Raw genomic sequence first — 15,288 nt, 5'->3', positions numbered from 1 at the left:
ATTCAATTCTAAAACACTTATGGGCAAACCCATGGAATGGAACTACATCAATCATTAAATATCAAATGCTTCCCGAAGTGGCATTATTAAAATGCTGAGTAAAATAAGGGATGCAAGATTTACAATATCTCTCAGTACTAGAGGCTGGAAAAGTTATTAATTGTGGACAATTCTTTGATATTTGTCAGAGTGTAATGTCTGGTTCTTCAGAAGGCAGTGTCTCAAGGTTGGGTAGTAAACCATGATGAGTTGGAAAGTTAAGAAAAATTTAGTCCTAATCAATACAACTCATGTCTACAACTACCAAGTGAATTCAAGTTGAGTTCAGGTTGTTGAAACCCACTGTTTTTTAATAAAAACTTGCACAAAGATAGAAAGTGCTGCTGCTCCTGAACTTTTCAATGCAGCAGTTCAGACAGAAAACAAAAGTAATGAGCATTGGCTTTGGCAGATAATACCATGCAACTCACCAGCATTTAACATATCAGGGCACTCTGCTGATGTAAACAGGTGATTCACATGGTCAAAGCCCAACATTAGCTGATAACCAAAATGCAAATCTACAGCATCAGTGTAACATAAGTCCTTCTCAATGATACTGGGACCTGGCTAGTTGCTGCTTATGTTTCTGATCCTATTGATATAGCCCAAACAAAGTTCCTGAGATGTATTAAATGAGATGGTGGTAAAACTCTGTCTACAAAGCCTGACTGCTGGTGCAAACAAATCAGATCACAGACTATTTTCATCTCACCTCATGAACCCTACAGTGGTTTGACCATTCAGGCTGCATGCCAGCAAAAAACCTGCTTAGACTGTATTGAATTTGGATCCCTCTGCTCAAGGCTAGAGCTGTCCCAGGGATGGCCCCAATAATATGGAGAGATGGCCTTATTCAGTGCATCTCCATGATTGGTACTGACCTCCAAGAAGCAGTCTCATATGCATTGGACAGGAGGTGAAGAGTCACATTTCACTCAATGCTTAATCCCTAGCAGGAGCAATAAGTCAAGTAAGCCAGGCAAGATAGTCAATAATGGAGCCTAGTTTTGTCCAATCTTGGATGCAGGATCTTAAAGTTAGAAGAAATTAAATAAATTATATATACTTAACCTTTGTCAGATTTAATTTAAGAGATGTGTTGTGAAGCAGAACAATTTTTGATAAATTTATACCTTTTCATAGAATTTAGCTAAGAAGAAAGTGAATACTTTTTTTATGCTGTTTCCAAATATAATAATCACTTCTAGGGCAAATTTTTCTTTGAGTCCTTAATAGAGGCCCAAAAGGTAATTTTTTGTTGATTTCAACATTGTTGGAGCATAAACCAGCTCAATCATGTACATATTATTCTTATCCACAGAAAGTGGGTATCACAAAATAGACAACTGAGCAATTTGGTCAATTGGCTAAGCAGGTATTAAAAAGGTTCTTTTACAGATGATGTCTACTTTCAATGTGGTGAATCACTTCAAATGGTTATTTTCTGTGACCTTTGTGGCGAACCATTTTCTCTGCTTGTTTAGCTAGTTACATCACACCACCTCATTTATTTCTAAAAATAGTTTAAGTCATTAATTAGACTTTTCAATTACATTAATTTTACATCTGATTCACACTACAATTTTATAGCACATTATTTAAACTTGTACTTTTTATAAAACATTCAGTGCAGACACAGATATCATACCGGCACATGGCAGAGCTGATGAATGACCAGCAACTGCACGAAAAGTAAAGGAGCCAAAGAGTTTTACAACGTTTCTTCTTGATATTTCATGCTGCACATCATATTTTTTAAAAGACATTAAAACATAGTGGACTTCTTTGTATACATTACATACACTATAATATGGGGAATCAAACAAATTACACTTAAAAAGAACAGCATTTACTTTTGCATGACCAGACCTGATTTAAACTATTGCTGTTACAATTGCCCTTTCACTGTGAATCAAGTCTTAAAATCATACAGATATAAGATTGTGTTTGAAGACCTTTTTGAAAAATCAGCTTTCTCATCATTTGCTGAATGGGCATTGTAACCCTGAATATATTTGCTTATAAATAAATTTACATTTAATGATTCACTGTTGCTACTATCCCATCTTATCATCTGTCACATTTCCAGGAATACCTGCATGTGCTAGACCTAAATCAGCTGAAGATCAAAACCATCTTTTAGCAAGTCACCCACTATTATTTAAATCTGTGCTGCAATTTCTTTGGCACCATTTTGTTTCAGAGGTAAATAATTTAGCAATAACAGAGAGTCAAAACATATAAAAAAAAAACTACCAATTACACCATTCAACTTAATGCACAAAAGCACCTGATAAATAGTAATCATTTCTGCAAAAAAAATAAAAAAAATAGTAAGCTTGTCAGGCAGTTTAAAACCACAAGAAATGCAAGTTGAAAGGAAAAAAAAACCTATACCAGTTCCCAACTTGGATCTGTTAGTATATATGTGGGTAAAGTCTGTCCATTGTGTTGTCAGTCTATACCACTCTAATTTTAGACTTAGTGCTCCTACATCCTTATTCCTGTCATCCAAAGCTAAATTAAGCCCATTGCTAACTCCATTGAAACCTGGAGAAGGGCCATCTACATTTGGGGTTGGAAACTAGTCTGGGAGGCCAGTGTCATTCATCAAATGAGAATATTTGTAAACTATAGGGGCCAATCTTGATCTAAACTCAAGATCTTGGTTCAACTGCAGCAATGTACACTTTGTTTGTTGATCCATATATGGATCAACAAACAATGTGATTTGTTGATCCTATTCTTTTAAGAAAGTACTAGGTTTGGAGACTATTTCTTCTCTTCTAAAGTGATTTGATGCCAAACTTACAGTAAAGAGCTGGGATGGGGACTATTTTAAAGCAGCCAAAGCTCATCAGAGAATTTGATTAAAAGCTGAGTCAGGTAGGGTGAACTTGGGTAAGTCCAACCCACGGGTAACTCCAACACCCCTGTCTTATCTGGCTTAGTGATTAGAGATATCTGTGGTTCCATATACCATCTTCTTTCTTTGGCTTGGGTACTTGACAACATCCTTCAACATTTCCGCCATTTTCAATTGCTTAGTCATAAAGGAATTTCAAAATTTTGTGGAAGGCATTTTTGTTGGTCACAAGGTAGGTAGCAATTTTTAATTGATAGTCAAGAAGAATAGAGAGATGATAAAATGGTTCTAAATAGCTGATAAGTTAATAGGATAGTTTAAGTAATTACAGTAATTTATGAGTATTTTGTTCTCAAATCAGTCAAGAGACACAAGGGGTGTCAGAATTACCACGGAAAAACACAAATTTGGGGTAAATCCAACATGTTGGACTTACCCCATACAGGATAAATTCCACCACAGGGGTTGAATTTACCCTGTTTATACAATGTGGCTAGTTTTTTTGCAATTCTAGCCTAGATATCAGTACATTTGCCAACTATTCATAATGTTAACAATACGTAATAATCTGATCAGTTTCAGTATTCACTGTGATTGTCACTCTTGTTAAATTCTGACTCTCTGATTTCTTTGTCTCAACATATTGTTTTAACTTGGCTGGACCAAACTTTGCAATTTTTCCCCATTATTTGAAGTACAGTGTTACCTTTTTCATATTTACAATAAAAACCTGAAAAAAAACATTCTCAGAGACTTCTTCTATCTATGGGGTAAGACCAACACTGTCGGAATTACCCCATAGTAAGCAGAAAACCTGTGTTCCTCTGTGGCACATACAAACTATTAACGAAAGTTTTTGTTTTGTACAGTTTCCCTGTAAAATAGAGGTATTCCTCTATCATGTCTTAAGGTACATAGGATCTGCCCAGGGGTGTCAGATATACCCCAGACTAGGAGCAAGTCCAACCCCTCTGAGATGGGTGCAGTAAGTCACAGAAACAACAAAACTTGTGAACTTTCTAGATTGTGAAGAATATTACTACTATGACCAAGAACAATGTCAAATAGTTTTATTGTGCCAGAAACTCCAGAAAAATTTTGGGACCAAATTAAGCTGAAAAAAACTTGATAAGGGGTTGGAATTACCCAAGTTCACCCTATCTAGATTATTTTTATTTACTTCTCTGTATAATCTTACCACAGTCCAGTTGCTGGTGATTGTTATTCCAATTAGTTTTGATGCACAAGGACATGAGGCTCTTCTTTTTGAAAGGCAGATTGCAATGAGGAAATTGGATTTTCTGTATACTTTTAGCATGAAAAAGAATACTTTTACCTTGTCTATAGTCTTGTCTAATTAAGGACCCAAAAGCCCTTAAAGGGGCTCAAACCAGCCCAAAGTAACCAAAACTTTAAAAATGTGTTTCTGAAAAAGCTATCTAAAGAGAAAAATGGTTATTCCTAGCTGATTTAGGAATGGTAAGTATTATTTTCATTAGTCTTAACAGTAAAGTGTTATTTTGAAAACAAATTTGCAGGAATTTATGAAAAGAACCTAAAACCTCTCCAAAAAAGGCACCATAGAAAATGAAAATTACACCATTGGAATCACTATTGTTGAAAACCCTAAATAGGAAACTTATATCCCCCACCTTGAGCAACAAGAAAAATCACATTTTGCATGGGTATCACTGATGTATCCTTGTTTTCTTTTTTGTTCTGTTTTTTTTTTTTCCTGTTTTGCTAACAGAACACAGAAACACCATTAAATAGTTGTTTAAGGACTTATTTAAAAGCTAGCCTAATTTTTATATTGTATTAGTTTTTACCTAATTTTTTTTTAGCCAACTAGCCTATACAACATGGTCTAAAAACTATAGACAAAGCCATAATTTACTTTTTGGGACTGTATAAAGGTCTCAAAATGGAATTTGCTCTAGAAGCCATTACTGAATTTGGAAAGAGCATAAAAAAGGCACCAAGAGATGTATTCACTTTCTTTCTAGAAAAATTATATGAATATGTATAAATTTAAAAAGATATATGATATGTCCAAGTTCAGGAACTGTCCAAGTACCAGGGGTCTGACCCTACTGCCAGGAATACAAATTTAATATCAGAAAACATAAAATAAGGAATTTAAGGGTAGGTTTACTATTTCATTCTACTAAAATGTTTCTTTCTGAAGAGCACTTAACCTATAATGTAACCTTGTCTTTGGAAAGGGCATAAAAAAGTGAGGTAAAATTCTACTTTAGCTACTTTTGGCTATCCTGGAAAAGGGTTTGGTTAGGAAAATGAAACTTTCAGGGATGGGTCTACAGGTTAAACTCCTGGGAAGGTATTTTGAAGTACTACCTCTACTCCTTCTCTCTCTAAGAGGGCACTCACCTTTGATGACATTTAAGAATCTTTGTTTTATAAAAGTGAAACCTTGAAAATAGATCTTCTGCTTAAATGAAGTAAAAAAAAAATTGGGTAAATTTTTACCAAATCATATTTTTGACTTACAAATAAAGCAAACATACCACTCAATGCCTTTTTTATGCTCTTACCAAATATAATAATCAATTTTGACACAAATTAATTTTTCCCCCCCCCCGATACATACCGCTTCAGGGTATATATTTGCACATTAGGGGGGGGGGGCGTGTAAATTTTATTTCTGATGTAAATGGGTGGTAAGCTTGAACTTTACCCCGACCCCCCTAATGTGCAAATATAGGTAAATTTTTAACAAATCATATTATTGAGTTAGGAATAAAGTGAATACACCATTTGATGCCTTTTTTTTATGCTGATTACAAATATAATAACCATTTCTATTGGAAATGAATTTCAGCCTCCCCACCCCCTAACCTAACCCCCACCCCATATGTGCAAATATATATCCTGAATTGACATATATAGGGAGGGGGCTAAAATTCATTTCTGATAGAAATGATTGTTATATTTGTAATCATCATAAAAAAAGGCATCAAATGGTATATTCACTTTATCTGAAACTCAATAATATGATTTGGTAAATATTGACCCAAATATTTACCCTGAATTGGTATATATAGGGGTGGGGTTAGAATTCATTTCTGACAAAAATGATTATTGCATTTGGAAAAGGCATAAAAAAAGGCATTGAGTGGTATATTCACTTTATTCATAAGTCAATAATATGATTTGGTAAAAATTTACCAAAAATTATTTTCAGCTTCACAACTTTACTCAATCCCAATTTAGGCCTATAACGTTTTAAAGATATGTAAACACATTTCTTAAATTTTGAAAAAAAAACATTGATATGGCTTAAAATTCTACCCAAATAACAGGAATTGAATTTTCAGAACTAAAACCAGTGAAAAAGAAGACTGATAGGTGAAAATTAAGGAAAAATGTTGTTTTGTCAAAATTTCAATAGATATAGACCTGTCATGTAGGCGAATTTCAGGACCCTCTAGAGGGAGAAGGAGTGGAGGTAAATGCTTCAAAATACCTTCCCAAGACATACTGTGGCCTGTAGACCCATTCCTGAAAGTTTCATTTTCATAACCAAACCCCTTTCCAGGATAGCCAAAAGTAGCTAAAGTAGAATTTTACCTTAGCACAAGATAACTGTAGATATTATAATATATAATTGTACAAGAGCAGAATTAAGACTGAAAGTTAGGTAAAGTTCTACAAAATCATATTAGGCTATTGAGTTAGGACAAAAGTGAATACACCATTCAATGCCTTTTTTTTATGCTGATTACGAATACAATAACTATTTCAATCGGAAATGAATTCCCCCCCCCCCCTATATATGCCAATTCAGGGTTCGGTTAGGTATAGCCTCTATCGGGGGGGGGGGGCTGAAATTCATTTCTGATAGAAATGCTTATTATATTCGTAATCAGCATAAAAAAAGGCATTGAATGGTGTATTCACTTTATTCCTAACTCAATAATATGATTTTGTAGAACTTTACCGCCTTTTTTTTATGCTGATTATGAATATAGGGCCTAATAATCATTTCTATTGGAAATGAATGGTCAATATATACAAAATCATATTATTGAGTTAGGACAAAAGTGAATGCACCATTCGATCCCTTTTTTTATGCTGATTACGAATATAATAAGCATTTCTATCAGAAATGAATTTCAGCCCCCCCCCCTATAAATGCCAATTCAGGGGTAGGTTAGGTTAGGTATAGCCTATATAGGGGGGGGGATGAAATTCATTTCCGATAGAAATGATTATTATATTCGTAATCAGCATAAAAAAAGGCATCAAATGGTGTATTCACTTTAGTCCTAACTCAATAATATGATTTTGTATATATTGACCAAATGAATTTGGTAAATTTCTATGAAATCATATTATTGAGTTATGAATAAAGTGAATACACCATTTGATACCTTTTTTTTTGATTTTTAGAATTATATTATTCTTTTAGATCGTAAATTATTTTCAGCCCCCCCCCCCCTATATAGGCGATACCAAACCCTGAATTCATACATATAGGGGGGGGGGGCTGAAATTAATTTACGAAATAAATTATTATTATATTATTAATAAGCAAAAAAAAAGATATTGAATGGTGCATTAACTTTTGTCCTAACTCAATAATATGATTTTATAGAACTTTAGCAGGAATTTCAGCCCCCCCCCCTATATATGCCAATTCAGGGTTAGGTTTCTGATGAAAAGAAGAACAGTGATACTGAGAGGAGTCCTTTAAAAAATGTACTAGTGCATACCAACCACTTTATTTTCATTTGATTGGTACTTGAACTAGATTTATTTATCTCTTTCATCAACTTGTCCATTTGGGTACAAAATATACAGTCAAACTGATCCTTGATATTAAACTGTCTGGCAGTTTCCCAGCCAATTGCTACTAAATGACTAGGTACTTACCAGCTGTTGCTATCAAATGCCAAAGTTTTTATTGAATCATCTGTTGTTTCTGGCTGGCAAAACTGCTGTAGTTGCTGAATAAAATCAAGGTAGCTGTACATATTCTGTCAGTATTTCATTTTGGTATTCTGTATCATGGTAATTCCCCCAATGCACTCCTGGCTGAATGGCCATGAAAAAGAGATCAAGATAACCAGTAGAGACTGTAAAATCCAGTGCTAAGTTCTTTACCTTTTTACCTTACCTTCCATTGTTATTCATATTCATAAACCATTCCAAATAATTTTTTATGCATAACTCCATTGTAGTCACTAAACCAAAACTAGATTTCATCAAATAGAGGCTGCAGCTACCCATTACATAATGCATCATGTGATGAGAAACAAAGAAATATAGGTGTCAATTTATCATTTCTACTCTCCAGAAGGGAATCCTTTAAGACCTAGAAAACTACAATTCTCCCAAATTAGATACATGCAATGAATTTTCTATAAGCCAACTCTTTTTGCCAAACTGGTTTAAAAACAAACAAGCAAGACAACAGCAACAAGGAGAAGGGTAAAAGGCCTGGTATATGGAAGTTTCATTGTGTATGTATAGCCTAATTCAGGGTATATATTTGACCATTAAGGGGTGGGGGTAATTTTTATTGGCATGCCATAAAGAATGATGTAAGCAAGTATTTTGGAATATTTTGAAACTGTTTTCATGATTTTATAGTGTTTCCTTCTGGACAGTGGGAATGCTAAGCTGATACTGAAAAAGATTATTAGAGCTATATGTGGGGCCATTAGGTGTGGAGGAAGTGTAGGATACCCACAAGTCAGACCACTAATCACCAATTCAATAGTTGAGTCGGTGTAAAACCTCAACTATATTACTAAGAAATTGGTTTGTTTTACCATTGAATTTGTCTAAATTTTCTTAATAAGGATGTAATTAATTTGAATGTTTTAGCCATAAACAAAACAGAATATTATAAATACACTCATCGTCAACAAAACAAAGGATCCAAATTATGTTTGCTGACCACATGCCACTGGATATGGGGTTTACTCCAAGTGGGGCTGACCTAACTTCATGAATGCTGATAGAGCTTACCCCAGAGTATCTCAGTGCTCAAGGTTTCCCTGGTCAATCAGAGCCCTAGCTTAGGGACAGTTGGGATGTAACCATCCCCCTGAAAATAATTACAAAAAAAATATATGACTCAAACATTAGATCCTACTAGTTTTAACTCCTTATGACTTTTGCATATCCCTGGACTCATATTGAACCTTCCTGACTAAGGTGGGCTGAGACTAGTTTCCTGGAACGTTTTTACCATGATTCAAGAGACCTCATAGGACCACTGTCTATCTACAGACAGTTAAGGCGGATCAGGAGAAAACTCATCCACCATTACAAACAACAATTAATTGATAGAAAAGCAGAGTCAGAAGAAGCTGTAAAAAAAACAACATCTTATTGCTTTTCAAGCATGTCAGTGACCTTGGTGATGGGAAACCTCCAAAAATAGGTGCAATTAAGCCCAACTCTGGTGTAATGCTCAAAGACAAAACTGCACAGTTAAATCATTTGAAGAAACACTTTGCAGAGCTGCTAAATGCTGAAAGAATTGTCATCAAGCATAAGCCAAAAGCATTTATGCAGCGGTCAACATGCATGGTTCAAACAGAGCCTGATCCCCCTTTGGCAGGAGAGATTCAAAATGCTCTCTGGAGAGTGAAACACAACAAGGCTCAAGGAACATGTGCGATGACCCTCAAGCTGCTAAAATTCGGAGGACAAATAATGCTACTCTGGATGCATATGCTGTTCCCCACATTCAGACAACTGAACTGATTCCTCAAAATTGAAGGATTGGATAATCTGCCTTCCATGGAAAAGCAATTGATTGCAAATGATAGAGAAACCCAACTATCATCCTCTTTTCAGCTTCCAGTAATTTTTCTTGCCATTGCGCTGCTCAACAGTGACTCCTTGCTTGCTTGCTCCTTGCTCAATACTGACTTTAAATGCTGACTCCTCCTGTCCAAATCTATTTCAGTTAGATGAATCCTCCAGGACAAGGGGGTATAGTAAGAAGTTGTCTCAGAAGAGGGCAGATACCAGAGTCTGCAACCACTACCTCTCCAATAGAGTGTTTGCCCATTGGAACAATCTTCCTGGTATTGCTGTCATTGCTCCCTTTATTGATGCCTCAAGATTGCTGTTGACAAGAGTTGGTCCATTAAACCATGGGAAACAGAGTGGGATGCATTTGAGTCAATGGCTCCCCATCATCACAAACAGCAACTCTACATGGTTTTCTTTTCCTTATTTTGCTTGACAATGCAATTTAAGGTAATAGAAGTACCCAGTTCATCAATGGGTGCTGCCAGATTCAACAAGCTGGCTTCATTCTAAACAGACCTAGGACTGAGCAGATGTTCACTGTTTGCCAAGTTATTGAGAAAGCCCATGAGTTTCAGCATATATAACAGAATATATTTATTACACAACTTCCGTACCTCTTGCCTTATTTACAGTTGCAAAAACATTCATGTTAAACATAAAAAATGGCACAAATGAATTACAATATTGGTATGTTTGTGCCCATATAGGTGTCAGTTTGTGTTTTTGTCTGTTTGGTGGGGCATCTGCAGGGAGAATATCATAGTGGGTTGGGTTTGACAGCAATACTTTTCCAAATCTCATGATGAGATTGCTCAGTCTGCTCAAGGCACTGGATTTCAAGTTTATTGAGTGCTTCTTGGTAGGGTATATCACTACATCCCAAGATAATCCTAACTGCCCTTTTCTGTACTGACTCTAGGTCGTGCATTAGGTGAACAGTATGTAGTACAGGAGGGCCCCACACAGGACATGCATACTCCAAGACTGGCCACACATAGAACAGGTAGGCACGGAGGAGACTTTTGACATCTCAACCCAAACAATGCGTTTTAGACAGTGTTTGAAGGGAAGTGTTACCCTTCCTAATGACACTGTTGACATGTGCAGCAAAAGAACAGTCTTTGGAGAAAATGAATCCCAGTATTTTCACTTCAGAAACAAAAAATTCAACAAATAACACTAAAAAAAATTCAATTCTGAAACACTTATGGGGAAACTCATGGAATGAAACTACATCAATCATTAAATATCAAATACTTCCCAAAGTGACATCATTAAAATACTGAGTAAAATAAGGGATGCATGATTTACAATATCTCATGATGAGATTACTCAGTCTTTGCTCAAGGCACTGGATTTCAAGTTAATTGAGTTCTTCTTGGTAGGGAATATAACTACATCCCAGGATAATCCTAACTGCCCTTTCTGCCCTGACTCTAGGTTGTGCGTTAGGTGAGCAGTATATAGTACAGAAGGGCCCCACACAGGACATGCATACTCCAAGACTGGCCAGACATAGAACAGGTAGGTGAGGAGGAGAGTTTTGACATCACAACCCACACAATACATTTTAGACAGTGTTTAAAGGGAAGTGTTACCCTTCCTAATGACATCGTTGACATGTGCAGGAAAAGAACGGTCTTTGGAGAAAATGACTCCCAGTATTTTCACTTCAGACACAAAAAATTCAACAAATAACACTAAAAAAATTCAATTCTAAAACACTTATGGGCAAACCCATGGAATGGAACTACATCAATCATTAAATATCAAATGCTTCCCGAAGTGGCATTATTAAAATGCTGAGTAAAATAAGGGATGCAAGATTTACAATATCTCTCAGTACTAGAGGCTGGAAAAGTTATTAATTGTGGACAATTCTTTGTTATTTGTCAGAGTGTAATGTCTGGTTCTTCAGAAGGCAGTGTCTCAAGGTTGGGTAGTAAACCATGATGAGTTGGAAAGTTAAGAAAAATTTAGTCCTAATCAATACAACTCATGTACACCATTCAACTTAATGCACAAAAGCACCTGATAAATAGTAATCATTTCTGCAAAAAAAATAAAAAAAATAGTAAGCTTGTCAGGCAGTTTAAAACCACAAGAAATGCAAGTTGAAAGGAAAAAAAAACCTATACCAGTTCCCAACTTGGATCTGTTAGTATATATGTGGGTAAAGTCTGTCCATTGTGTTGTCAGTCTATACCACTCTAATTTTATAACACTTAACCTATAATGTAACCTTGTCTTTGGAAAGGGCATAAAAAAGTGAGGTAAAATTCTACTTTAGCTACTTTTGGCTATCCTGGAAAAGGGTTTGGTTAGGATAATGAAACGTTCAGGGATGGGTATACAGACTAAAGTATGCCCAGGGGAAGGTATTTTGAAGTACATACCTCCACTCCTTCTCTCTCAAGAGGGTACTGACCTTTGATGACCTTTAAAAATCTGTGTTATAAAAGTGAAACCTTGCAAAATAGATCTTCTGCTTAAATGAAGTAAAAAAAAAATTGGGTAAATTTTTACCAAATCATATTTTTGACTTACAAATAAAGCAAACATACCCCTCAATGCCTTTTTTATGCTCTTACCAAAAATAATAATCAATTTTGACACAAATTAATTTTTCCCCCCCCCCGATACATACCACATAAGGGTATATATTTGCACATTAGGGGGGGGGCGTGTAAATTTTATTTCTGATGTAAATGGGAGGTAAGCTTGAACTTTACCCCTACCCCCCTAATGTGCAAATATAGGTAAATTTTTACCAAATCATATTATTGAGTTAGGAATAAAGTGAATACTCCATTTGATGCCTTTTTTTTTATGCTGATTACAAATATAATAACCATTTCTATTGGAAATGAATTTCAGCCTCCCCACCCCCTAACCGAACCCCCCCCCCCAATGTGCAAATATATATCCTGAATTGACATATATAGGGAGGGGGCTAAAATTCATTTCTGATAGAAATTATTGTTATATTTGTAATCAGCATAAAAAAGGCATCAAATGGTATATTCACTTTATTTAAAACTCAATAATGATTTGGTAAAAATTTACCCAAATATATACCCTGAATTGGTATATATAGGGGTGGGGTTATAATTCATTTCTGACAAAAATGATTATTGTATTTGGAAAAGGCATAGAAAAAGGCATTGAGTGGTATATTCACTTTATTCATAAGTCAATAATATGATTTGGTAAAAATTTACCAAAAATTGTTTTCAGCTTCACAACTTTACTCAATCCCAATTTAGGCCTATAACGTTTTAAAGATATGTAAATACATTTCCTAAATTTTGAAAAAAAAACATTGATATGGCTTAAAATTCTACTCAAATAACAAAAATTGAATTTTCAGAACTAAAGCCAGAGAAAAAGAAACTGATAACTGAAAATTAAGGTAAAATGTTGTTTTGTTAAAATTTCAACAGGTGTAGACCTGTCATGTAGGCGAATTTCAGGACCCTCTATAGGGAGAAGGAGTGGAGGTAAATGCTTCAAAATACCTTCCCAAGACATACTGTGGCCTGTAGACCCATTCCTGAAAGTTTCATTTTCATAACCTAACCCCTTTCCAGGATAGCCAAAAGTAGCTAAAGTAGAATTTTACCTTAGCACAAGATAACTGTAGATATTATAATATATAATTGTACAAGAGCAGAATTAAGACTGAAAGGTAAAGTTCTACAAAATCATATTAGGCTATTGAGTTAGGACAAAGTGAATACACCATTCAATGCCTTTTTTTATGCTAATTACAAATACAATAATTATTTCAATTGGAAATGAATTCCCCCCCCCCTATATATGCCAATTCAGGGTTAGGTTAGGTATAGCCTCTATAGGGGGGGGGGCCTGAAATTCATTTCTGATAGAAATGCTTATTATATTTGTAATCAGCATAAAAAAAGGCATTGAATGGTGTATTCACTTTAGTCTTAACTCAATAATATGATTTTGTAGAACTTTACCGCCTTTTTTAATGCTGATTACGAATATAATAAGCATTTCTATCGGAAATGAATGGTCAATATATACCAAATCATATTATTGAGTTAGGCTAGGACTATAGCCTAGTGAATACACCATTTGATGCCTTTTTTTATGCTGATTACGAATATAATAAGCATTTCTATCGGAAATGAATTTCAGCCCCCCCCTATATATGCCAATTCAGGGTTGGGTTAGATTAGGTATAGCCTATATAGGGGGGGGGGGGCTGAAATTCATTTCCAATAGAAATGCTTATTATATTTGTAATCAGCATAAAAAAAAGGCATCAAATGGTGTATTCAATTTAGTCCTAACTCAATAATATGATTTTGTATATATTAACCAAATGAATTTGGTAAAGTTCTATGAAATCATATTATTGAGTTAGGAATAAAGTGAATACACCATTCGATACCTTTTTTTATGCTGATTACTAATATAATAAGCATTTCTATCGGAAATGAATCTCAGCCCCCCCCCCTATATAGGCTATACCTAACCCAATCCTGAATTGGCGTATATAGGGGGGGGGGGCTGAAATTCATTTCCAATAGAAATGATTATTATGTTTGTAATCAGCATAAAAAAGGCATTGAATGGTGTATTCACTTTTGTCCTAACTCAATAATTTGATTTCGTAGAACTTTAGCAGGAATTTCAGCCCCCCCCCCTATATATGCCAATTCAGGGTTAGGTTTGGTATATATAGGGGGGGGGGCTAAATTCATTTCCGATAAAAATGATATATTCGTAATCAGCATAAAAAAAGGCATCGAATGGTGTATTCACTTTATTCCTAACTCAATAATAGCCTATGATTTGGTAGAACTTTACCAAAAGTTAAATAGGCTACTACGTCAAAGTTACTTACCCATTTATTTTACTTGCACTTGCCCAGAACCGAATTTTAGAACTGGTAAAATCAAAGTTTTGAAGGGATTTTTGGTGACTGTGGAAATGTTGAAGACTTTTCTAGTTAGGCTAGTAAAAATAGCATGTGACAGAGCTATTTAAGTGCGCTGAGTCAGCGTTTCCACTTCAAATTTTTTGAAATCCCTAGTAGACTGGTGGAAAATCCCTAGGAATCCCTATTTGCAATACCAAAATCCCTAAAGGTTTCCCTATTTTCTGATTTCTTCAAGTCACAAGCCTTATTATACTGACTTTTAATAGCATTTGTTCAAGACGATTTATTTTGCAACTCAAGACCTTTTACTTGTACCAAAATAGCTTCTTTTTTATATCTTCATTTAAAACAATGCTTTGTATTTATCGACTAGTTAAGTTCAGTTATGATTTATAGATTCCAGTGCCAGATTTCAGATTCTAGACCATATAAATATATTTTTTTGTCCGTTATTTTTTCCTTCTCTATTGTTTTTTTTTTTTGTAGCCCCCTCGTTTTTATTTGAATTGTAACGTAGGATTGGCATGAATGGTTTCCAACCAGTCACGTTTGTAAATATTATTTTTGTTTCAAATTTTTTAATATTTAACTGTCTTAATTGTCTAAAAAAATGTCTGAAGAAAATACAAATTTATATTCCGACGGATCTTTCAAAAGGTGACTGAAATTATAA

The 15,288-nt window shown here is 34.9% G+C and overlaps 1 protein-coding gene and 1 pseudogene across 1 annotated transcript in view; both read right to left on the bottom strand.

The window, feature by feature from the left end:
* Nucleotides 1-14,722, bottom strand: part of Rrp4 (exosome complex component Rrp4) — a 44,807-nt gene extending 30,085 nt beyond the window's left edge. Inside the window, exon 1 of the mRNA XM_089103596.1 lies at nt 14,580-14,722. Within this exon, the coding sequence (XP_088959722.1) occupies nt 14,580-14,583 (4 nt within the window). The 5' untranslated portion in view covers nt 14,584-14,722. The remainder of the gene's footprint in view (nt 1-14,579) is intronic.
* LOC148942106 (uncharacterized) lies at nt 1,656-2,653 on the bottom strand (annotated as a pseudogene).
* Nucleotides 14,723-15,288: the final 566 nt, after the last annotated feature.

Source organism: Artemia sp. Qi Xiang Cuo, chromosome 17 (genome assembly GCF_049724085.1).
Source record: "Artemia sp. Qi Xiang Cuo chromosome 17, ASM4972408v1, whole genome shotgun sequence".
Lineage (NCBI taxonomy): Eukaryota > Metazoa > Arthropoda > Branchiopoda > Anostraca > Artemiidae > Artemia > Artemia sp. Qi Xiang Cuo.
Note: the sequence above shows the minus strand (reverse complement) of the source record. Positions and strands in the feature narration are given on the sequence as shown.